Here is a 25062-nt window from a genome sequence, read left to right as displayed (position 1 = left end):
CCATTCCCCTCCATTCCATTCCATTCGATGGTATGGGATGGTAGGAGCAGCTAAAGCAAGTGCGTGCCCGTCATAAATCAGTAGGGGGTTCTCCTCGAAAGGATCTCCGGCAAGGGCCAGGCCAGGCCAGGCCAGGCCATCCTTCCGATGTCCAAGCACTAATAAGTAAAATGAAATATGCGCCACGCCTCCGGGCGACTTAATTGTTGGCAAACAAAATGAATGCATAATTAGTTTGGTCCAAAGATGGCTGGCCACGAGCTGTACCACGAGCTCCAGCCCCCAAGGCCCCCCCCCCTCAAGAACGGAGCTTAGTTATTTATGTTAAAAAAACAAAACAAAAAACAAACCCAACCCAAGCAGACCTGCCTGCCCAGAGCCGTTCGTATGCAGACGAGAAGACCCTTTATGCATATTATGGATATTTCTGGCTCTCGCTCAGAGTTAAATGCATTTTTAATAATTTCATTAGGAGCGAACGCTGAACGCTGAGCACTGGTCACTGGTCAGATGATATGCCATAATTTTAATGATCGCTTTATAGAGACATTCGCCCGAGAACCCTAGATACATTCCCATCCACATCCGATAAGAACGGGAAGAATTTATGCGTTCGTTTGGCATTGTCAGGGCCGTTTACCGTTGCACGTTGAACGTTGCATGTTGCATGTTGCATGGAGTGGCAAGGGGGACAGATAGCTTAATTGGAATTTATATTATCATCGCTGTGATCAATGTCTCTCTGGCTGTAGCCATGGCTGCGTCTCGTTCTGTGGCTCTTTGACCGATAGACATCTGGGCAGCCAGACATCTAAACCGCATAAATTTACCCATAATTTATGCACCTCAAACGATCTGAGCTTTTGGCTCTTGGCTTTACTCTGAAATACAAATTCTCGATAAGTTCCACAGCAATACCATTCTGAGAACTGAGACTGAAACTGAACTCTCCCAAAACGATCGCAATTAGCCCCATCTAACGAGCCTAATGACTTGGCAAACATCTCCATGGAACAGGCGGCCTGATCCTGTGCTCAAAATGGAATGTAATGGACTCATAAGCGATTATAGATATATCATACAAACTATATTAAGTCGGTTAGAGAGCTCAATGGCAGGGGTGGGGGAGAGAAACCTTATCGCCGGCATCGCATCTCTTAGAGATCTTTCCGTGGCGATAAGCAAACTCTGGAAATCAATTTTGCTGCGTTGTTGTACTTAATTAAAAACGAAACGGAGAAGAGGGGCCTGGCCGGGACTGGGCCTGGGCCTGGGCATGGTGCCCAAGGAGCTGCTGGCTGGCTGGCTGGCTGGCTGGCTGGCTGGTCCCAAGAAGGTACGAAGCGTGGAGGCCAGGCCAAGGAATTCCTTTGCATACAGAGCGTTCCTTTTCTGGCTGAAAACTCAATTTGCCAGGTGTGTGCGTGTATCTGTGTGTCTGCATGCATCTGTGTGTCTGTGTGTGTGTGTGTGTGTGTGTGTGTGTGTGTGTGTGTTAGCCGATAAGCGAGCTCAATTAGTAGCCCAAGGCACCTGTAGCCATCTTTCGAGTGTGTGTGGCTGTGGCTGGGAATTCCTTAACTAATTTCTCTCTCTCTCTCTTCTCTATTTCTCTATGCGACCTCGCTCTCCGCCCCGCCTCAGATAAATCAAAATTCCTTTTGAACATTGTGTGGGGTCCCGGTCCCATGCCACAGCCAATCAATGAATTCACGTATCGCTTTTTGTTGTCTCTTTTTTTATTGAGTCTGTTTTTTTTTTTTTTTGTTAGTTTTGGTTAGTGTCCTTTGTGGAGGACTCTTTTGGCCGACTATTAATCAATTTGGTCAATATATTACCCATTTCGTGACTTGTTTGCGGCTGTATATCAAAACACTCACCTAAATCATATTTTATCAATTGCTGCCAAAGGTCAAAGGTGAGTATTTATAAAACATTTTCAGAAATATTTTATTTTGATCAGGCTAATGAGCTAAACAGACAAACAAATGTGTGATTTATGGGAATTCTACTTGAATACGAAATGCATTTCGAGTGGAAGTCATAAGAGTCTTGGCAGCTATTTATTTATAATTTATTTTGAGGTATTTAATTATTTCTAGTTAAACACTTTTGCTAACTCCATTCTCTGTAATTTAAATATATTTGGCCCGTTCATTTTGCCATGCTACAGAGCCCATTTATTCCCATTTCACCTTCAACTTAAGCCAGAGGCAGAGGCCAGAGGCCCGACCGCATTTATAACACTTGGGTCTTTCCTTCTCAAGGTTGACATGGGCGGGAAATGGCCACTAAATCACAGGCATGCATGCGGCGTCGCCTCCAAGTATGCAATTCTAAGCTGCAGCATGCAAAACGGAAAAATTCCAGCGAAAAATGTGCACTAATAATTTCCGAAAAGGTCGGCGACGATTTACGAGCGGCCCCATTATAAATTTCCCTCATTCAACCTCGTTCTGTGGCGAATTTAAATCAATTTTAAATAGCAACCAAAAAGCGTACTGCCTGCCATATGGCCATAATTTGGCATGTAATTTTTTGCCCATAATTTACTGTCAACCACGGGCGTGTGTGTGTGTGTGTGTGTGTATCCTTTGGGCCTGGTTCTACCTGGATATGCGCACCCTGTGGCACACTTTCACCTTTCTCTGGCTTTGGACCTTTCCTTCTCTCCCTTTGGTTACCGCAATTTGCCGCCTTAATGCAGTTTGCCCATTGTCCATTGTCTTTGCTCTAATTTGTGTGGCATTGTTGCAACAGCAGCTGATGCTGATGCCATTGCCTCTGCTTTCACGTGGCCTTGGCACGGGTCCAGGCGCACGTCCAGGGTTCGCATTAGGATGTCGATGGCGGGGGCGTGTGCGAGGCTTTTAATTGCACTGCAGCTGCGGTTGCCCATTAGTCGCTATGAATCAGCTTTGGTGTGACTCACAGCCATCCCCCATTCCCATTCCCAATTCCAATCCCAAATAGAGACCCGCATTTCCAACTAAAAATCATCAATGAACTAAATTTACATATCACAAACGATAGGCGTATGGAGAGAGAGAGAGAGAGAGAGAGAGACGGAGAGAGAGAGGTTGCAGGGAAAATGTTCTTTATCTCTAGGCGCCGTTTGAAGTTCATTTTGAACGCATTACCTGGCAATCGACTGAGAAAATGTGCCTCATGATTCCGTTTCCATGTCTATGTCTATGCCTCTGTCTCCATGTCTCTCCTTTCTCATCTGCTTCCCATTATTCTGCTTCATCTGATTCCCTTTCTTCACCTCCTCTTCGCTGATGTTGATGCAGCACTAACGGACGCCAAAAACATTTAGTGATGGCTTTGGTTATGGATCTGCGGCATTGCGGCAACCACTTGAGATCCATGGGCCATCGAGACGAGTGCGGGATCGGGTAAATGTCTGTTTTGGATTGGATTATTCCTGGCACGGGCTACGTTTTTGATACATTTCAAGGCGCATTCAATTCAAATAATTCATTCTACACATAAACAATCCATTCAATTGATCATCGATCACTTGAAGGCAGATAAACCGATTGCACTGAAATAGGAAAGAACCATGAGACATTTTTGCAATTCGTTAAATGTTTTGGGGACCAAACACCAAACAAGGTTTTAAAGTCTTCAGTTTAAGATTTCAGTGGCTTAAGTTTAAACCAATTTCAGGGCTGCTTAACTCACTTGTTGAACCCGCCCCACCATGTGGCAAGCACAATCGAAACGGCTACCAGTTGACAGCATTCAGACATCAGACATCAGACAGCTACGAGTGGCGTATCCTCGAGAGCACCCTTGGGAGAAGCATTCTCATGAGCCATTCGACATTCGTATTCAGCCCTGTCGATGCTGTCGATTGATTGATACGCCCACTCCAGGTCCTCCACCTAATTGGATCCTTAGCGCTGACACGTTTCGGCCATTGACAAGTACGCGTTTCAATTTGGCAAAAACAAATGACTGGCAATTAGACAAGTGCTGACTGACTGAATGGCTGATGCTGGCACTTTCAATTCATTCTGTCTGTCTGTCAATCGCACGTGACTTTCCACGCAAAAGAAGGCGGAGTGGAGAGGAGAGGAGCGGAGCGGAGCGGAGCTGGAATATATATTTCATATTTATAGAGCTGTCATATGGCAAACGGAATTGCCAATTCACAACAAAACAAAATCACAATCACGTGCTGCAGTTGTCCAATGTTTTGGGTTTCAGTTTCAGTTGGCACAAAGGGATTGGGATGCCTGTGTGGCATTGGCTTATGGTGCCCTGCTGCCGTTCTTTATACACAAGTGTCATAATTCATATGAAATTGATGTCAGTTTTTGGGTGAAATGGTGTCCTGGCTTATTGACTGCGCCAGGATTAAGTGACAGTTGTGATTTTGACATGTCGCACAATGGAAAGGTGAAAAATACGAGCAAAGCGATGAAGTCCATCTGCTGATGCCTTTTATGGAGGGAGTTGACGCTTCCACACCCATTCTTGAAAACAATCCGAAGTGCACAACTTTCTGCTAATCAAACTATTCTCAAAAAACAAAGTGGAAGTTATCATGGGCTTCTTCTTCCTTTCGGCTTGCAAAACTTTTACCAACTCCGTGATAACAATGGAGCCAGCCGAACCCCTGGAAAACTTTCCTTTTCTCACAAAGGCGCTGCTGGTAAATGATTTATTTGTGTGCCATAAAGTTCTGCCAACTGCCTCCGACCTAAGCAGCAATATAAAATCCCCCTTCTACATGCCAACCAGCTGGGGCAAGTCAATGATAAGCGAATAAGTTAACAGAAGTAAGTCGAGTTTATCAAACCGCACTCACACACATGTCAGGAGCAGACAATCCGTAGAGAACTTTAATGCGGAGCAGAGATCGAAGCGAATATGGCGGAGCACGAATCCTTGTTAAATTTTGCCCACACAATGGTTTTCCTCTGCGACACCATTATTTCCCATTTTCCAGTTCCATTTGCACTTTAAGCCCCGTGGAAAAACCCTCCTGCAGAGGCGGTGCAAATGGAAAATGGCTTCCCTTTGGTGGAGGTGGCAAATGAATTGCAATTTCCCTTTCTTTTGGCCAAGGCCAAGACGGAGAGAGAGTGGGTGGCTCCTGACTTTTGCCGGCACCTCTGGGTGCGATAATTCAATGAAGTTTCAACAACATTTTCGCACCACATGCACTGCACCTCGGTCTTCCCAGTTGTTGCATGCTAAAATGTGCTCCATTCCCATCACTTTTAGAGGCACTTTTCCTGCGTCTTCAGTTTATTCTGCTTGTGCTGCTGCCTTGTGTTGCTTGTGGCAAATGCGTCGCCATGAAATTTTAATCAAGTTTTTGCTTCCGTTTCTACTATTTTGCTCGTTTTTTTTTTTGTCTCCCCCAAGTAAATGGCAGACATGTCTGCCGGGTAGCATTTCCGCCGATAAGGGGGAGCGGCAAGGGGGAATGTATCAGGTGGGTGTGTTCAGGGTAATTTTTGGTAAAGCCATAACGGGGTTCAACGAACTTTGGAATTCATTTGAGGCATATCCAGAAGGTCATAAAATTGTTTAGCGCTCAAAGAACATCTCTCATACGAGGGAGTCTCTATTACAGATAGATCCCACAGGTTCCATAAAAGTAAACAAAATGTAATCGATGTGCTGAACCAGTCCAAAAGCTGATGCCATAACCGTGTACTTCAGAGCTGTTAGCCCTCCAGCCCTCTTCAGAAGCTTGTGCCAAGTCATTCCATTCAGATAACGTAATAAAATTACAGAATAAATTATCGCATTCCACATTCCAGCCGTAGCTACAATCACTGATTAATTCAATATGTAACAGCATTTGGTGAACGATTTCATTTTACTTCTCGTATTGGCCAGCTAATCCCCAAACCCTCCAGCAGATTAAACCCTCGACTAAGTAATGTCTTTCTTGTTGAAATCATTCAATCAAGGGTCGCCGTCGCCTGCCAAAAGGGACAAAAGAAGGCACAAAAGTTGTGCAAAACATTTGCTTTATGTGCAAAAGTTTTTGGCAGCAAATTGGCTGCGGGTACCCGTAATTGAAAGCAAATCCAGGACCGAACTCACGGACTCATAAATAATACAATGCCAAACGGGATAGAGGATAGAGGAGCAGAGGCGACAAATGGCGAGGCTCGGCTCGGCTCGGTTCAGGCTGATGCCAGCTACCAGATAATTGCCGCCAATCAAAGCTTATTGAAACGTGACACAAGAACCTAAGCCGGGAGCAAGTCCCAACCGATTCGAGCAGCTGCTGGCATGCGGGAGGAGAAGCATCCACTCCATCCTTTGCACCATCCTTGCCTCATCCATCCATCCACCCACCCAGACCGACCTCAATTCTTTTTGTCTGCCAGACACCGAGTCGCCTACACAAAAACTTTTCATGCCCGACAGCAACGAAACCCAACAGAAAAAGTTACACAAAATTCTCTGAATGAACAGAAATAAGTTTGTCCCGTACCAGAGTTGTATTTTTAGTAGCCAGACTTTTCGGGCTCACTGTTTGGTTGGGGTGGGGGGGGGTGGGGTGGGTAGGACATCGAAATAAATCTGTCAGCTGGGGGGCAAAGTTGTGTCACTTTTATGGCGGGGGCTATGCTGCTCCTGCCATTTACGAGTTCTTTCAAGTTCACAGCAGGCACGCAAAATTATCATCCCATTTATGGCTGAATCCTTAGTCCTTGACTAAAAATAGAATGGATACTCGGCGCGGTCCTCGCCAGCTAAAACTAGCAAAGCGATGCGAGCAAGGAAGAGGCGGCCTCAAGTTGACCTCAAACAAAAATTTTGAATACATAATGCATAATCGAGCAGAAGAGTGACAGTGACGCCAGCCTTGGCTCAGGCCAGTGTCTGCGTCCATGACGTAGTTCCAGGCGTAGTCCGTTGGCGTCAAAGTGATTGCCGCTGGCTGTTTGCTGTGCTCTTCTTCTATTAAATGATCCAACTGGCAATGCATTGCGTAAGACACTTTCCCATGGCGCTGCGTGTCGTAAAATTCTGGCCCGCAACCAGGCGCCAGTACACCTTCCCACCCAAAAAAAAAGAAAAGTTGATGGACCTGCGTCCTTGTGGCTGCCTCCATTTGTGGCCAGGGACAGACCCACTGGCGCTTGTGGCATTTGATTGCGGCAATTGTAGGCGTTTAGTGGGTCAGTGGATTCGAATGTGGGTGATATCGTAGTGGGGTGTTAGGAGAGGATATTTTTATAGGTAAATTAAATAGTTTCTGTAAGTATTCATTAAAATTGGAGGGCTTATAATGGTTAGTGGTTTTCTTTTTCCTTATCTTTAATTTATTTATGAACTGAAAGCCCTGAAATAATGTTATATTTAGACAACGGTTATACATAGAACATAGTACTATCTATGTACCTTCAAAATTCCCAATATCAAAATTCTACTGTTCTATTCAAAGTCCATCAATATTACCCATCAATCGATGGGAGATCCACAAAACAAAGTCAATTCAATTAGGCAGTCTAGCGGTTGATTCCCTAATTGATGGCTGTTTATGCGGGTCGGAACCCTTTTGAGTCATGATCGTGCCCATTACCCGAAACTTCCATTCATTGCCTGTTCGAATTGGACCAAAACTCGGTCTCAGCCCCCACCACCGGCCAATGCAATTAGACTCTAATAAGACGCAAAACACTAACGCCAGGCGATGCATAAGATAGTCGTACTCGTGGTACGAGTGGTAATAGTCAAAAAAAAAAACAGAAGAAGAAAACCAGAAAACGAGAGATTACGATGCAGGGGATGGGCGGACAGGGGCAGCAGGAGGGGGCATCGCATCGATTCAGGCAGGCAGGCAGGCAGGCAGGCAGAAAGATGAAAAGAACATGAATGCGCAGCGGGCCCAGAGCCCAAAGCCGAAAGAACGTTGTGGAAACCAGTGGAAACAAGCGGCAAGAACAACAGCAACCACTGGGCCACAGATAGCCATCTAGTTAGCCAACAAATTGCATAGACAGTAAAGTGGAAATCTAACACACTCGGCTGCCCGCTTCCCGCTCCCCATACCGTGCACCCCACACCCCACACCTCGGGCAGAGAGCTGCTCCTGGAGCTGGAGTGGCCATGAAAATGGTGAGAAATTTTCACAAATTGCGGCAGGCGATTCATTTCGCATTGCCGCGCAGTCAAAGATCCTGGAGACTGGAACGCCGAGTGGAACTGGTGGGGGGGGGGGATGAGGCACGGATGGACCGGGCTAATCCAGACGCAGGCGGCCGCTTTGCTGGATATGATTAGGAATTTAAATGCTTTTGAATTATTAAATTAGTAAATATGCAACGCCCGGCGAGAGGCGAGATCCGATCCCAGATCGGACCGAACCGAACCGAACCCAACCAGCCAAAAGCTGTTGCAGGTGCAGCTGCCTTGCTTCTGATGCTGCGACTGGGACTGCTGCTGCTGCTGCTGCTGCCACAGAAACCCATGCAGTCAGGCTCCAAAACCAGTTAAAAGTCCATTAAAACGCCAGAGAGAAAAAGAGTTTGCCTGCAGCCAGAACGGGTGCACAGTGGGTCAAAGATTGTTAAGAAATTGAAATAAATTTAGCTAGATTAACAAAAACAAATCGATGCCAAGTAAACTTGTGCAGATAGCCCCATTCTTCCCGCAATTTTAGAAGAGTTCTTAAATTTGAGTGGGATCACACCAAAAGCATAAAATAAAGCCAGGAATTAAGAATCTTCCAATTAAGTTTCACTCCCCTGCGGAGAACATTTTGACGGCAACTTTGTAGCATTGATATTTGGATTTTTGTGGGACACTGTGCTTCGTCCGTGGTCTGTCTGCTCCCGCAGCTCGTTTTGTTCTTGTTCGATCTTGTGGCTGTTGCCTGTTGCTTTTGTTGTAATTACACGCCGCCCAGTACGCCCGCCCCAGTCGCCGTCTCCCATCGCATCGCCGATCGCCGCTCGATCGCCGATCGCCGCCGCTGCGTGTAATCGAATCTATCAATCTATGAGATAAATCTTATTTTCTAATCTTGTTATCGTGCGCGCGCCGCCATCGACGGCCTTTGGATCGCACACTCCCCAGTGGACGAAGACTGGGGACTCGACTCCGACTCCGACTGGGACTCAGACTGGGACTGGGACTGGGACTGGGTCTTGCCTCACTTTTAGCTGGAGGTTTTTGTTTTTGGCCAACGCCAAGACTTTGGCTGGACCGTAAATATTGCACAGCATTTCCGCCCCGGCCACAAAACACTTGTGCATAAATTGGTCTAAGTGGACAGCCGGCCGGTCTGGGCTGGGGCTCTTTAAGCGCTTTAAGTCGCTTTCAGTTATGCTCGATTAGAACAGCTGCTCAAAACTATGTTCGAAACGGGTGGGCGAATAGAACAGACTCCAGAATGTGTCCATTTTGCGCCCTCTAACCCGAGACTCACCCCGTTTCAGTGGCCCTAAGTAAGCAATCAGAAGTCAGTGGCTAATAACTTGGACTCCCCTTCAGGCAGTGCCCATCCCAAATGACAGTTCTTACTTACAGTTTCTTCGACTAAATATAAACAAAACCTATTTATAGCCCATCGAGTGCAGCAAAAAGCAATTAAGCTCGGGATTAATTTACGCGCTCTTGAAACATTCAACGAAAATATTGAGAAACTTAAATAAAGGAGCCAGCCCCATACACTAGAGGACCAGAAGCTCGAAAGAATGGAGTCGTAGCCAACGACTAGCGCCCCTTTATAGGACTCCGTCGGTGGCTGTTCGTTGAGCTGCACAAGTGGAAGCCAAAGTGGAAGAAGTGGAGTGGACATGGGCATTGATTGAAAAAGATGAAAAGTGCCTGAAATGCCATGCACTATTGGCAGCTGGGAATGGACTCGACTCTACTTCTGCTTCTTCATTGCGGACAGCAGACAGCGGCCAGCAGGCCAGCAGGCCAGCCGGCAGACGAACAGACGGACAGAACCAGTGTCAGAATCCGAATCAGAATCAGAGGTACGAGTCGACGAGGTAGGCAATATTTAAACTAAAATGAACAAAAGATGCAAAGCGAAGCCGACACAATCTGTCGATGTCGATAATGATGATGAAGATCGTAATGAGGTTTTGCCAAGGAATGGAAATGGGTATGGGAATGGGGTCCAAGAATGGGTGCACCACTGTGGTCAGCGCCAGTGTCGGTGCCAGTGCCAGGTTTTTAGGAACGCGTTGTAGCGTGGCATGTTTACTTAACGAATCCCAAAACCCCAGTCCACAGTCCACAGTCCCCAGTGCCCAGTCCAGTTCCCCCTTTCAGTTCAGTCCCATGTAAAAGGCACTTGAGCAATGGTCAGCCTCCACAGTGGATGTGATGGGACAAACAGACGGACGGACAGACAGACCAACTGACTTCTGAGGTCAAGTGTAGTTTTTAATTTTTTGTTTCAATATGCATTCTCCCCCTCAGATTGTTCTCGTTGCTCTCTGGCTTGTATATTTTTGAATTATGTGAGGAAGTCGCTGCTGTCTGCGGAGCCCTCAGGGTTAAGAGGAGGTGAGCAGCCCAAGTGGAGTTTGAGCTGTGGATTCCAGTTGCTTCAAGGATACTACTGCTCCCAGACGATGTTTTGTTCTTCTTTCGCAGGAGACATCTGGAAAAAAGGTACCTCAGGTCTTAGAGCTTTTTCTAAGCAACAAAGCACTAAAGCAGGCTAAACCTGGCCAAGTCGGGTCCAAACTGTAACATAAATCAAATGTCGCCCAATCCGAGCGCCGTGTGCTGTCACTCATTCGCAAGGCTTTGAGGTGGGCATAAAAATCGCTTCCTCATAAAAATTCCGCTAAAAATATTTGCTGCATGGCGGAGATGAAGAAGTTTCAGACAGACTCTTCTTGGACCTAAAACCGACACCTTTCGCGACTGCAGAATGTTGTTAAACAATGAAAATGCCTCAACTGCAGTAGAATGAATGCCGTCTGCGAGAGGGTCTGGGTCTCTGGCTGGAAATGCCAATAAACTGTTGTTTATTTTTACTAGCGTCGCGTTGGCGGTAACGTCGCAGCAGCAGCGCATAAATACGAGTACATCCATCACTGGAAGGCTCCAACTTCAAGTCCAAGTCCCCGAGTCTCAGAGTCCCGGAGTCATCGGGCTTGTCGTCGGCAATTTATCTTTGAAATCAGCGCCTATATACATGTGTATGTATGTACGTATATCTCCCTCATGTTCACTCTTTTCGACTGTTTTTTCTTCTCTCTTGTAATTAGATACGCGTCTCAACCCACACTGCAGTTGGCGATGGTGGTGGAGAGTTGGAAGAGGAAGAGGAAGAGGCAAACCCCACCAATAACATTGGCAACAGGTGAGCAATCTCGTTTGTTCTGTTCGTTGTTCGTTGTTCGCTGTGGGCGTGGCAGTGGAATTAAGCCATATAGAAATCTGCAACTGCAACGAGTCCGATTGTTTGCACCCACTTTTCCTTCGGCACCGAACCAAAGGAAGGCAGACAAAGTCCGAATCTGTGACTCTGCATGCGCAATCAGTACAAACACTCTGCCACCCCCACCCTCCTGCCATTGGGCTGCAGTCTGCTGAAGTGCTAAAATGCAAATGCAAATAGTTGGACCCCACCAATATGTCTGCATTTGCATCTCTTCAACTGCAACTGCATCTGCATCTATGTACATCTCCATCTGCAGCTTGCATCTCTCTTTAGCCCGTGGGCCAAATCATTTGACTTGTTGTTCTTTGGCTTGCCAATGCACTTGTTGTTCCTGGCCATCTTTAGCTTGTGTTGGGTGAGGGTGATAGGGTTCTCATGTGAGGGTTCAGTTCAGTTGCATTTGTGTTCTCGCTGCTCTCATTGTTCAGTGGGTCAGCCCTTGGGGCTTCAATGTTTAGAAGCTGAGCTTGAGGATGGTCCACTCATGTAAGTGGATTTCCACAATACCATAAATATTCACCATGCCTTTATAGTTGTATCATTCATCCACGAGAAAGTGTTTTCAACCAACATATTGAATAAGATTTGCTCAGTTATCGAATGGCATAAGTACATGTCACAAAAAGAGCTATGGAAAAGTTACATATTTTTACTCCACCAGTTGACTGACACTTTTCGCAAAAACATGTGGAATGGTTTTTCAAGCAGCTCTTTTTTTGGATTTCGTAAGATTTCCAGTCAAATTTCAGTCACCTTTCCCATCCTGTCGACTCTGCAATTTCGCGCATTACGCTCGCGGGTCCAACAGCCACCTCGGGTGACCCCAAACCTCAGAGTTTGCCTATAAAAGTAAAAGCTTTACTTAGCCAACACACATGGGACATGGTACAGTGGTGGGTCAAGAAAACTTTTAGTTTAGTGCCAAAGTACACTGAAATCTATGCAAATGAAGATCCACAGTAGGCAAAATATTTACCTAATTACCAGGCATAGAAAATAAAAAACAAAACAAAACAAAACGAAACGAAATGGACAAAAGGCATATTTGCATGCCAAAAAGTTGACATCTAGCTAAGCGCTACGAAACTTTTGCCAGTCAGCGGTAGACATATGCGAAAACTGACAGCCAACATCGGAAAAACAACAACAACAACAAAAACAACAACGACAAACAACAACAAGAAAACGAGTGTTAGAAAACAAAAAAACGTTAACTAAAAGACGCAACAGTAGTTGCCCCGTAGTTGCCTGAACACTGACTCTCTGACTCTGGTTTACAGATAGAGTCTCTCTATCTCTGTCTCTGTCTGGTGCCACATCCATGGGGACTGTCAAGTCATGCGGCACGTTGTTTACGCGGCATAATGAGTTATTAGAAAACGTTTAATAATTTGCATAAATCAACAGGCACTGCTATAAACTTGTACAGAAAATATGAAAATACAGATAGAGCTGGAAAAAATTGTGGAAAAAAAATATTATACGCATGGAATTTGACAAAAACAAGCGTCGAACTGTTGTGGGGCCTGTAAAGAGCCGAAGCGAGGGATACTCTGACGAGATTTAACAGAGGGTTAATTGCATGGAGGATAATAATGATTTATAGGAAATTCTTTATATGTTGGGAAAGGCAGCTTACTTACAAAAACATCATTTGAAAATTATTTCATTCAAATGGATCATCAAAAGTACTTTGAATATCCCTAAAGCTGATGCAGCTGCAATATTGAACAATCCTTCATTGAGAAAAGCATAGATTCTTTATTGTTCTTATGCCTTGATAGTAAAGTGAAGCTTCTGTAGACTATCCATATCCTTTATAGGCTTAAAAGTGGTTCCTTCTCTAACCCACAAACTTCCTACTGTAGCCTATATATCTGTTTTGTTAGGGTACATAGTGTTTAGCCCCAAGCAAGTGGTCTTGCTCCAAACTAAATCCATTTTTTTGCTGTTTTCTTTTCGTTGACATTTTTGGTACGGTACGCGCAATTGCAAAAAAAAAAAAGGCAATGTGAAGTGCCTGAAAAGAGTGGCGTTGCCTGCGGAATTCGTTGGGTAAATAAATGGCGTTTTGTATGCTGTCCGTGTCCGTGCCCGTGTCTCTTCGATAAGTATCATTGCCTTGCACATTTTTATTAATAATCATATTTGATTTATATTTAAGTTTTGGGTCCAAAGTTTGACAGATTTCACGAATAAGAGACACAATCGTGTTTTTAGCTTAATCATATTTTAATTTTGTTGATTAGATACTCATTTCTGAGAAATCTCAGTAGTCTATTGTCTGGAATTGTGGAATGCCAAAAATTTTATCTTGAGTTGTTCCATTGCTCCTGTCCCCCAAACGTTATCAGAAATATATATCAAAGGCATGTACATATGTATATATGTATATGTATGTGTCTCTTGTTTGAGTTTGTCATAAAGACCAAGCCCAACTACCAGCTATAAATATTATCTATTTTTAGCTACCGCATAAAACATAAGCCCAACCAAAACAAATGGTATTTTTATGGAATTATGTATATTTATTATTTATATAGATTTCGTAGATAAGGTTGAACTTTTGCTGTTTATCTGTCCGTTGCCAAAAGTGGTATCTGTGGAATTCGAATCGTGTCACAGCCGTGTCCAGCGCCATCGCCATCGCCATCGCATTGCAATCTCCCCCTCGATAGGTTTTTAACAAGGTGCGATAAACAACAAATTAATGCCCTGGCACGATGACAGCCCTGCCACAGCCAGGCACCAGAGTTGCATTCCACGTAGGGCGCCGCCGCTTCTTCATCGCCATCTCCATCTAGAGATCTCCAGATGGAAAATGGCTAAGAGTAAGCCTTGGACTGGGATGGGCTTTTGGAGGGGGTACAATTCATAATTGTCATTTATTTATTGCTCAGATATCGCGGGTTGGATTTTACGGGCGCTTATTAAAATGAATTTTTCAACACACACACACACACTGGGGGGGGGGGATCCACGGACCTGGGGCTGGGACCTGGGACCCTGGGATCTGGCCATCTGATAGGCAATTTGATCGAAAGCTTCGATATGTGAGTAGGTTCTCTATCTCTTTCACTTTATCTCACCCTCTCTTTCACTGTTTTTATTACATGTGAGCGCCACCCGCTGCGCAGGCGTGTAACTTTTTTTTACGATGATTTTTTTGTTTGTTTTGTTTTTGTTCTCTTTTTGCTGTTTGCTTTGGCCTGTTGTCCTTCGTTGCGTGTCTGTCGCTTTGTCTTTTGTTTAGAGCGGGTGGTGGTTATCTCTATCACTGTCCCTCGCTCCCTCGCTCTCTTGGGCTGTGCCCTTGGACCAACTGTTGTCGTTTCGCAATTTGTTTCTGCCGCGTGTTCACACCATTAAGGTGCCGCCAGGAGAAGAAGGAGCTGGCTGCCCCTGGGATGGGCTTTTGTTCCATGGCGTTCAAATTAATAGGCATCACCCCATAAGGATCTATGATTAATGATGCGCGACCATTGCAGCCGTAATGCTGTCAATATATCACAAAACACTCGAATAACCGATTACTAACCGGCGATCGTGGTGTGGTGCTGTTGTCCCTGGTGTTATCCCATCCCATCCCATCCCATACCGAGCATTGCATTGCGTGATTCGAGCCTCGCGTGAGGCTAATGATGATCATCGTCAGTCGGTCGTTCGTCGGGTCGGGTCGGGGTTTTGTCGATTGGATCCTGCTCCAGTACGTACCGCAGCTTGACTCATTTGCAACATGTTGCCCTGCTCAAGCAACCAACTCAAACCTGTTGTCCGCAATCTTGCTTGTGTGCGTGCCTGTGGCAGGCAATTATCGCATGCGAGAGCGAGCTAGTTGGAGAGAATTCAACCCCCAGAGAGTCAATTACAATGAGAAGCTTTTGGATAGAGTTTAAGTTCAAAAGTTTGCAGAGAAATATTCGAAATTTCCAACTAACGGATTTTTGTGGATGAAACCTAATCATTTCCCGATTTTTTATATCTTTAGCATTGCTTTCTCTTCGCATAAACTTAGTCCCACAAAAATCATGAAGATGTCCGTCTGCTTGCAGGGCAATCTCGAGAGAAACGAACTGCGTTAAGACATGAATTTTAATGGAAAATGTGTAAGATTCAGAATAGGTTTAAGATTTTTCAGAGCTTTCAAGAGCTTTCTTCTTTCCAACGGTCACCCCCCTTTTTCGTTGTTCGCTGGTCAACGCCATTCTACCCCCCACGCAGTGCACCGCTCACTCTCTCGCTGACACTCTCTCTCTTTTCTTGGCACAGTAGTTTTCTTGGAGCGCAGAATAATAAAATTATCGCATGCTATATAGGCATAGACCGTTATACGGACTCTCTGGCTCTCCTGCTCTCTCTCACTCTCTCTTGGTATTTTTCCCTGCTTCCGCAAAGTGTTAAAAGAGCAACATTTAATTTGCTCTTTCACTCCACTTATTCTTGTTTTTGTTTTTGCCTGCAAAAGTTGCACCGACAACAACACGCAACGCAGCAGCGAAGCCAACGTCGCTGTTTGGAGCTTTCTCAACTGGATGGTGTTGCAGTCAAGGTGTATTTGGGTGAGGGTGAGGCAAGGCACTTCAAGGCAAATATTATGCATTAACCACTCTCTGTCGCAACTGCGACTGCACATGGTCTAAACCAAATGCCGAATAGTACCAGCATAGTGGCAATACTCACTTGGAATGCCACACCTTACATTGATATACTGTGCGTGCAATCAACTCGCTCATTGCGGTTCTTCTTGTGGTTGTTGTCTCTGTTCTCTTTCTTCTTATTAGCCTCAAGTGGTGAGCACACCCTCCCCACCCACCCGCACTCCACATTTTGCTCGACTCACGCGACTGCAGAAGTCAGCCGGTCGGTCTCTCTGTCTCTGCCTCAGTCTGCAGCAGCAGCAGTGCAGCCTGCCGCAGCCTGGTGGTCGTCGGCCAGTTTTCGCCGCTCTTCGCATTCTTCCAACAACAAACAGAGACACCCAATCGCGGCGCGGATGGATCTGAGATTCCAACGAACACGAACGGACTTACTTTCAGGCAAAAGCGGGCTCGCGTTTAACTAATTAATAATTAACAACAATAACAAATTAAATTTAACAAATCATCTAACGACAGAGGCGGACTAAAAGTTAATTATGCAAATTGCTGGCCATTGAATAAATCCAGGCATAACGCTGTGTGCTTTTGTGTGTGTGTGTGTGGTGTGTGTGGTGTGTGCCTGCGCGTGTGTAGACTTAACACCGTCTTTGGCAAAGCCACCCTGTTTACTTGAAAAGCAAGCCTCGTGAACATTTGAGCCTTTTAAGCCGTTTAGCCAGGATCCCAAGGAATAGACGAAAAACGAACCAGGCCGAACCGAACCCCTTTTTGGCTTAGCTTTTGAGGATTTAAAGTATGGTTTTCGCCGGTTTGCCGGGGGATGGTCAAGTGATTCATAATAGCTGTAAATATGTCTACAGTGGGTACTTTGTAAAGGAAACCTTGGATTTGAGTTTTAAATGTTGGAAAATCATATCAGATATATAGATTTGTTTTCTCTCTTATATTGCGCATTGTTTCATCTTTTGAAAGGGATTACTTAAGCTTCTTCTTTCTTTCTGATCGTTGCCGTTAGGCAGCAGAACAGATCCGACACACAATCTCTGCACAGTCTCTGCCTCTGCCTCTGCTTCTGCTTTTGGTTTCTCTTTCAAAGGACACACACGTGTTGGTTGGTCTCTCTCTCTCTCTCTCGCCTGATTACTCTGCTCCAAACTATATTAATGCAAGGTGAGGAATTCGCAGAAAGGCGCTCTTCCGGAAGTCGCAAAGTTGAAAGTTAAAAAATGCAATTTGAAGAGCAGAAAAGCTTCTTCCTGTACAAATACACCTTGGTTCAGTTCACTCTGTGCGCAGCAGCGCAGTTCTGGCTCTCGCTCTCTCTCTCTCTCTCTCTCTCTCTGGTCACTGCTGCACGTGTGCTCTCGCTGGTTCTGGCCAACGTACCGCTGCCACGCGCCTTTGACACTTGTGACATTTTTGACACACAAATCAATTGTTACGTGAATTTTCAGCGCGTCGGGCAGCAGCAGCAGGAGCACCAGCAGCAGCGCAGTGGCAGCTGGAGTGGCAGTGTGGCAGCAAGGGTAATCCACAGCGAGAAACAGAAATCCCCATCAAAAGTCCCATCATTTTTTTGCCCTTCAAAAAGTGTCGGAAAAGTGCTGAAAATGGAGCCGTAATCGTTGCCTACTTTCGAGCGTTGCGCGTGTGACATAATTGCTCCGAACCGATGAGAACGGAACCTTAAAGATTAGTGCAAATCGGAAAGGGATTCACGCCATATCGGACCACACATAACATCGCCTTCCCCCCACACGTGTACCCATCCGTGGGGGTTTTTCCTGCCTGCAAATCGATTTCTGTTTCCGGCATTTTTCACGTGGCTGCTGGTGTCGCCACCTATCCCCGTCCGTCTATCCGCATTGCCGTCCGATTCCGTGCAGTTTTTGGTTGTTGTTTTTATTGCTGCCTAACGATTTTTCCCACAAAAACAACACACGGCGAAACGTGGCACGGACACAAAGTGTGACAGAGAAAGGGAGAGAAAAATAGAGAGAGAGAGAGAGAGAGAGAGAGAGCGAGAGCTCTCTGCCCCGGACTCTCGGGGGCATCGTAAATCGTAAACAGTTTTGCCCCAGCTGAAAGTAACAGTCGTCGGTCGTTTGTGGGGTTTATGGGAATCGTTATGGATTTCCTGCCTCTGGCCTGTATTTCGGTGGTTCTCTGCCTCTGCCACGGCCCCTTCCCCTAAAGCACGAGGTGGTGTGGGCGGCGCGGTGCGATATTTGGGGGCCTGCCTCTTCGTTTCGGAATCAGTTTCGGTTTCGGTTTCGGTTTCAGTCAGTCAGCTGCTGCTTTCCACGTGCCACGTGTCGCATGAGTAATGCTTTTCTTTTTGGGTGAAATTTCGCCTCTTGCAGTCGCCTCCCAACTCACGCCATAGAAAATACAATAAATGAATAAACAATAAACTACAAAAATAAACAAAAAAAAAACTATTATCAAAGACTGTTTAAACAATATCCAAATCAGGCTTCTATATCTTAATTAAATAATCAATTAATCGAATCGAAATATTTAGTGCTTAAATCAATTGCAAAAAAAAGTGTTCAAAATTCTTAAATCAATTTGTAATCCAACAAAAACAAAAATTATCCAAAAAGTAAAACCACTCGAAACCGAATTCAACAAAATCGATTTTTAAATGTTAGCGCGGATTGAATTTAACAGAGAAACGTAGACGAAATACGAATGCAAATTAGATGCAAAATAAATGGGTAAAATGAGGTCAAGTAAATACGATGTAAGTACATAATCCATTTATAACAACTACTCCTACCATATAGATATGTACATACATATGTATGTTAGAGATAATTTATTTATAGTATCTCTACTACAGTGGGACTAAGCGAAGTGAGGCACTTTCACTGCAACTATAGTATTTTTCCTTTGAACCATGTTCTATCTTTAAAATTGCCAATCAATTTTGGCCTTTCAAAAGCCAATCTCCTCTGGCAATTGAAGGTTACGCCATCACCAACAGCGGGCAGCGGGCAGCGGACAAATTTACATAATCACTTAACTCATGGCCCACATTTTAGGCGATTATCGGGTCAGAAACAGACAGAAACAAAGAGATCTGCACATAAATTACATGCAAAAACGGAAAACGGACGAGCTGTCTCTCCTTATAAATGTGGCTTACGTTCCTCTGGACTTCGACTCCGACGCGGACTCCAACTCAAACTCAAACTCCGACGGCGGAGTGCCCTTAATCTTGAATTACAAATCGAGTGCAATTATCTGACGGCTGCAATGAGTTTCCCCCACTCCATCCTTTGGCCAACCTCGGGGGCTCTTGGCAATTTGTTTTCACACTTTACGATTCGCATGGCCGGATAAATGTTTTCGATAAGCGTCGACAACTTCTCCGGCCTGGCCACGTTCTGGTTTTCGGCCAGGTTTCAGTGGGCTCTCTAGCCTAAGGAGAGCTTCGATTCGATTTCGAGTCCTACTTTGATTCTGTCTTGCGTGCCTCCGTTGGGCGCTTAGCAGTGGATGTTGCTACTGTTTGTGCGCCTCTAAATTTCGCATTTAATTGATTTGTCAACACAAATGTCTGTCGCGGTGGCTTCCTGTGGGCCGGGCCTCTAAGCCGCTTACCACAACAGACTTGGCCTGAACACACGAGTTACGGCAGATGCCGGCATAAATTTGCGACTTTAGTTGGAAAAACGAAAGTCGAGTGCCACATCAAAGGCTGTTCGCAGGCTGCAGGCTGCATTCATCAATCAAAATGTTGTCCGAGTCCAAGTCCAGGTCCAGGTCTGCCCCAGGGCTCTGTCTGCCTGCTCCACAACGGAAGTGGGATGAGGAGCGGTCACTCCTTTGGTCACTCAATCGGCTAAAAAAGTTGCCAACTCACGGGTGGAGGTTTCTGCTCTGCTCCCTGAATCCAAAGTTCTCCTCTGTGTGGGCGCCTCTTACGTGCTTTGTTTGCTGATGAAACAGGAGAGAAGAGTGGCAGAGAGACAGAGAGAGTGGCACAGTGGGATGAACACATATATTTGTAGCTGAAAATACTTTTAATATTCATTCTGAAAGCGTTCAGGGAGCAGCCACTTGCATGGCTGTTTGTTCCACTGTGCCCCGGTGACACTTCTGTCGACATTCCCCTTCTTTCATTCCCATTTTATTTTTAGGTAGCGCCTTTGGGCGGGCGCCTGGCTCCTGAACTGATGTTGTCAAGTCCGCTTTTGTCTTTGTTTCGCTTTGATTTCTTACCCCTGGATTATGTCCCCCTCCCTTCACCACGCATCGATGGACACGCGGCTGCCCAGCACGTGGGCGGACAGGGTGTGTGTGCTTGTGTGTGCCACTGCGTTTATGTCTCCATCCGCGTCGCCGTTTATTAATTGTGTGCGAATGTTTGCACAATTTGTCAATATTATCGCAAAAAAACATGACCATTGCCCCAGAGCCCACCCCAACCCTCCCTGTCCGGCTACCAGATGGAGTGGGGGTGCCTAAGTGATTTGTGATTTATGAATTTCAGCCGATTTTCGCTTGCATACCTAATAGGATGTGGCGGTAGCGTGGTTCCCATCTATCCAGCCAGACATGACTCCCCATGAGTCCCCCCACCGCCCGTTTTTATCTATCTATGTATATCTGTGTCTTTGGCCCGACTTCTATTTGCCAATTGGCCCACACACCGCACACACGTCTGTCTCCCCGTATGCTTTACGACTTTATAATGCCCCGATAATTGGGTCAACCATCGATGTGGAGAGCGGGGACGCAGCAGTGGCGTCGACGCATGTTTCAAATGTTTGATAAACGCGTTGTGGCATTGCCTCCTGACACCCGCTCATACATATTAATGCCAGACGAAGGCGAAGAAGGTGGTGGAGCCACAGAGGGTCTCCTGCTGCCCCACTGGGACGTACTTCAGCGGACAGTAACAAACTGCTGGACATTGCCAGTGGAGCAGCAGCTGGAATGAGAATGGGAGCGCGAGTGGGAGTTGTCATACAGGAAGGGAACTCGCTTGATTAGTGGCCCCCGTCATGGGCAGCCTTGTCTGCCATTTAACTTGCGGCGAAACCTTGTCCAGAAACTTGATTAAAACTTGATTCGCAGAATTCAAGAAAATATTAATCTACACAAAGAATGTCCTCCACTTGAACACTTTAAGGACTGGATGTTCTTTGTATGTATCAATCCTTCAATGAACTATTCTGTTTTCCCCAAGAAAACTCTATTAGTTTTCATTATGTAACTAAATTTGACAACATTTGTAATCGATTTTTCTTGATTTCAACTGGAGTGATTGCCTCAACTACTACCATGTACTGGGCGTCTCCTACAGCGGGGCACTCTGGCTGCCACTCTGTGCGCGCCAGCGAGCGACTTAATAGAAAGCGAAAACTCGACAATTTTCCCATTTTCCCCTGTGGATGCTGCTAAGCCGCGAAAGTAAATAATCCAATTATCACACACATGCGCGCCCATAGCATAAATAAAATCATTTGATAAGACGCAGGATGAAGATGGAGGATGGAGGATGAATGGTGGATGGTGGGCTGGAAGATGGAAGAGAAGAGTGTGTTGCCGGGTGGATAGATTGGAGTGGAGTAGAGTGTTGGCTGCGGAGTTGCATAAACATGTTTCCCAGGCGCTCGCTCGCTCGTTCGCTCGTTCGCTCACTGAGGAAGTAAGTCAGTCAGATGAGAGTCGACTTTGCATTTGAAATATGCTGCATTAATATGCCGATAAATATTTATCCCCAACTCTGGCTCTGGGCTATGGCTGTGGCTATGCGGCTCTGGAGCTCTGGGGGCTCTGGCCAACAACTCAATTAGATGACAGACAGAGGCAGACAGCGTTGGGAGCTGAAATTAAATGGCATAAAATATTTCCACGAATGATCATCATCATCCGATGTTGATTATGATCATCATGGTGCAACTTTGTCGCCTCTTGACTGGAGTTCCCTTGGGTGGGTGTATGTGGGTGTATTAGACAGTTACTTTTATTCGTAACACTGTATAGAGAATGGGAATGGAATAATAATAATGCTGGGTGATAAATTGGTTATACCTAGCAATCTCTTATATTTTTACGCTCCTTCCAATTTACCCTGGGTATACCCTGTGTCGACTTTCCAATCGTTAGCTCCTCGCTGGACTCCGTTGCTGCATTCCATGTCCATTGTGTCAATGTCAACGTCAGTGTTGCTCCTCCATCGGCGTCCATCGTCCGTCGTTTGTTGTCTGCCGTCCGCGTGGCGTGTCAACAATTTGACAGACATTCATCAGCGTTCGCCACTTTGGCGTTCGCTGCCTCTGTGTCGCATACTCAATCATTGGCGGGAGTTTCGCAGTGGAGTTGCAGTTGCAGTTGCATTCACAGTTGTCATTCCGTGGCACTGCTGCGCGGCTTTTGTGCCTCGTGCGCATAATTGATTTTTTTCCGCTTGGGCCTCTGGGTCTGGAACTGAAGTCATGTCCAGTGGCTCCTTTATACGCTATTCGCATTCTGGCTGCAGTTGTCATATTAATGTCAAAAAGATTGCACTTGATCATGAATTGTGCGAGTCGTGTCGTGTCGTGTGTTGTCTGTTGGCTGCGTGTTTGCCAATTTGTCAGTTGGGGAACGTGGGCTGATCATGGGAAAGATCTGAGCGAAAGGATGCACTGGGGATGCACTTGCTGCTGCCTCGTGTGGGCGTATGTACGGCGTCTTTGTTGCCGTTCGAAGGGCAGCTGGGAAAATATTTCCACATTTTTGCGCTTTTTGTAGAGAGAGAGACAAACCCACAGCACAATAAAACAACAAAAGCAAAAACCATAATCAAATTGATAAATAAACAATATTTAACGAATAAATACCGAATAAATACTTTACAGGTCTAGACATCTACTAAAAATAAACCCTGCCGTCAAGTATTTTATCGAAATTATTTTCGTTTTTTTTTCCGTTGTTTCTGTTTATAATTTGTTTTGCATTCCTGACCTAAGCTATCTAAACATTTAATGGGTATGACTAAGGCATCGATTCTTATGGGGATTACACGGTGCGCATGGGGGGAGAGTCAATCGTAGAGCGAAGGCTTTGAATACTAAGTCTGGTATTAAAGGAGCTTAAGGAGGTTTTTGGGCGTAAAGTAAAGAGTAAGTTTTCAATGCCAATAGGAGTTCGTTTAGTATCTGCTCTATTTACTCTACTCCAGATACATGTCTCATTTTCCGTGTCCCTTATTTAACATAACATATGTACATACATAACCCATTTTTCGCCACTTCCCACATCGCCAACTCTTGAATATGCCACAAACAAATCTCAATTGCCGTTTAATTGCTTGATTTAATTGTGCCAAAGCAAACACAACAACAGATACTGATACATACATATATATGCATACATATGTATGTACATATGTATACCCTCAATATTGGGGGCGCCTCAATGGCTGCACATGTGTCTGCGATTGTATTGTAATTACAGGCAAAACATTTAGACGCCAATAATTAATAGATATTTACATAAACACAAGCACAGACTCGCATGCAACTTCGGGCGCCGAAGCATTGATACATGTATGATTAATATACATAGATACTAATACTACGTGCATAAAATTGTGTCCTTCTCTGCATTGTAAACATCTCTTCCCAAAGTCACAGTACCCTCTGCGAGGGTATAATGCATTGGACAGACGTGTTCGGACATGTCATGAACTCACTAAAAGCAAAAGCACAGACCTGGAAGGAGGAGAGGGAGAGGCGAGAGTGTAGATTCGAGTATGATTGCCTGAGTGCTGGAGAGGGAGAGGGAGAGGCAGAGGCAGAGTGGAGCGTGGAGATTCTAGCATGATTGCCAGAGTGCCGAAGTGGGAGAGCAATGAAGAGAGGGTGAGAGCGACACACAGTGTCAGAGAAGGAGGAGAGACACAGACACAGACACACCCGCTATATTGCATTGCATTGACATTGAATTGCATCGACATTTGCTCATATCTAACTGTAAAGTGGAAAGAGACGTTAAGATGACTTTACACTCTACCGCTCTCCCCCATCGCCGTTGGCACTGGCACTGGAACTGGCACTGGCACTGGCACTATCCATAGCATTTAATCTCCCTCTGCCTTCTTGTCCCCCCGCCTGCCCCTTTATCGGTCATTGTCATTGCATGGAATTCACATGTGTAGTTGTTGCTGTTGTTGCTGTTGTTGCTGTGGCTGTCGGCTGGCTTTTAGCACTTTATTAAATGACAATTCGACGAGATGATGATGATAATGATGATGATAATGAGCTGGTTGGATGGTGATGATGTGGTGGATAATGATGTTGATGGGCAGATTGGAAAGGAATGAAAATTGAATTTCAAATGGCGGAAATTTGGCAATCGGAATATGGGAAAGGGGAATTAAGATGTCAGGAGATGCAAATACACGGAGAATGAGAAATGATCGATCGAATCTTATCTTATTTTACATAAGTATATTACCGTTAATCAGCCCTATACATATATCAATGATCTTGTTTCTAAGCATTGCGAATGCCTGTATAACTGGTTTCCCCCTCATATCATACCATAGATTACAGCACTCTACCCCTCAGCCATTCAGCCGTTGATGTAATATTATCCCATAGTCCAAGGCATAGCACATTATTCAATCCAAATAAAATATGGGATAAATCAACTCGACACCTTGCTTGCTGGCCATTCATCAAGCCCCTGAACAGAGTCTACCATTAAATCCACCAAAACTGGAATGGAATGAAAATAGCATTAAACATTCCCGATTACAATGCCGATAAAAATAGAAATCACATTTGCATTGCATGGCACTCGGTCAGTGGCAGTCGGATATCAGCAGATACTGCGCAATTTCCATTCGATTCGATCTTCGGATCGCTTGGATCGCTTGGGGCTCTAGTGTTTGTTGTTTGTTCATGGGAGTGTATGCCCGGCCAAATAGATGCAAAACCTGGCTACGTGTAGGCCTCGTGATCTGATGGATATCACGCAGTCTTCCAGGGAATCTGTGAACAGAACACGACTATATATATAGAGATCTGTGTCAGAAGTATCAGCATCTTCGTCAAGTGGAAAAGT

At 45.3% G+C, this 25062-nt stretch overlaps 2 protein-coding genes and 1 long non-coding RNA gene across 4 annotated transcripts in view; 2 read left to right on the top strand and 1 right to left on the bottom strand.

Moving 5' to 3' along the window:
* The window catches only part of LOC111076816, a 66092-nt gene that overhangs the window by 39740 nt on the left and 1290 nt on the right, over positions 1-25062 (bottom strand).
* On the top strand, positions 5356-6451 carry LOC121404112. Its single transcript, XR_005967697.1, has 3 exons — positions 5356-5534; positions 5594-5827; positions 5886-6451. It is a non-coding gene; the product is annotated as an uncharacterized LOC121404112 (long non-coding RNA).
* The window catches only part of LOC111076831 (serine-rich adhesin for platelets), a 54228-nt gene continuing 46522 nt past the window's right edge, over positions 17357-25062 (top strand). Inside the window, exons 1-2 of one of the 2 annotated variants that reach the window (XM_041592820.1) lie at positions 17357-17519; positions 18357-18739. In XM_041592820.1, coding sequence (XP_041448754.1) covers positions 18738-18739 — 2 coding nt within the window. In that variant the 5' untranslated portion in view covers positions 17357-17519; positions 18357-18737. Of the gene's footprint in view, positions 18740-25062 lie in introns of both variants that reach the window. The other variant, XM_041592819.1, reaches the window with a different exon arrangement.

Source organism: Drosophila obscura, unplaced genomic scaffold, assembly GCF_018151105.1.
Source record: "Drosophila obscura isolate BZ-5 IFL unplaced genomic scaffold, ASM1815110v1 contig_186, whole genome shotgun sequence".
Lineage (NCBI taxonomy): Eukaryota > Metazoa > Arthropoda > Insecta > Diptera > Drosophilidae > Drosophila > Drosophila obscura.
The sequence above is the reverse complement of the archived record's forward strand: the minus strand, read 5'-3'. Positions and strand labels throughout refer to the sequence as shown.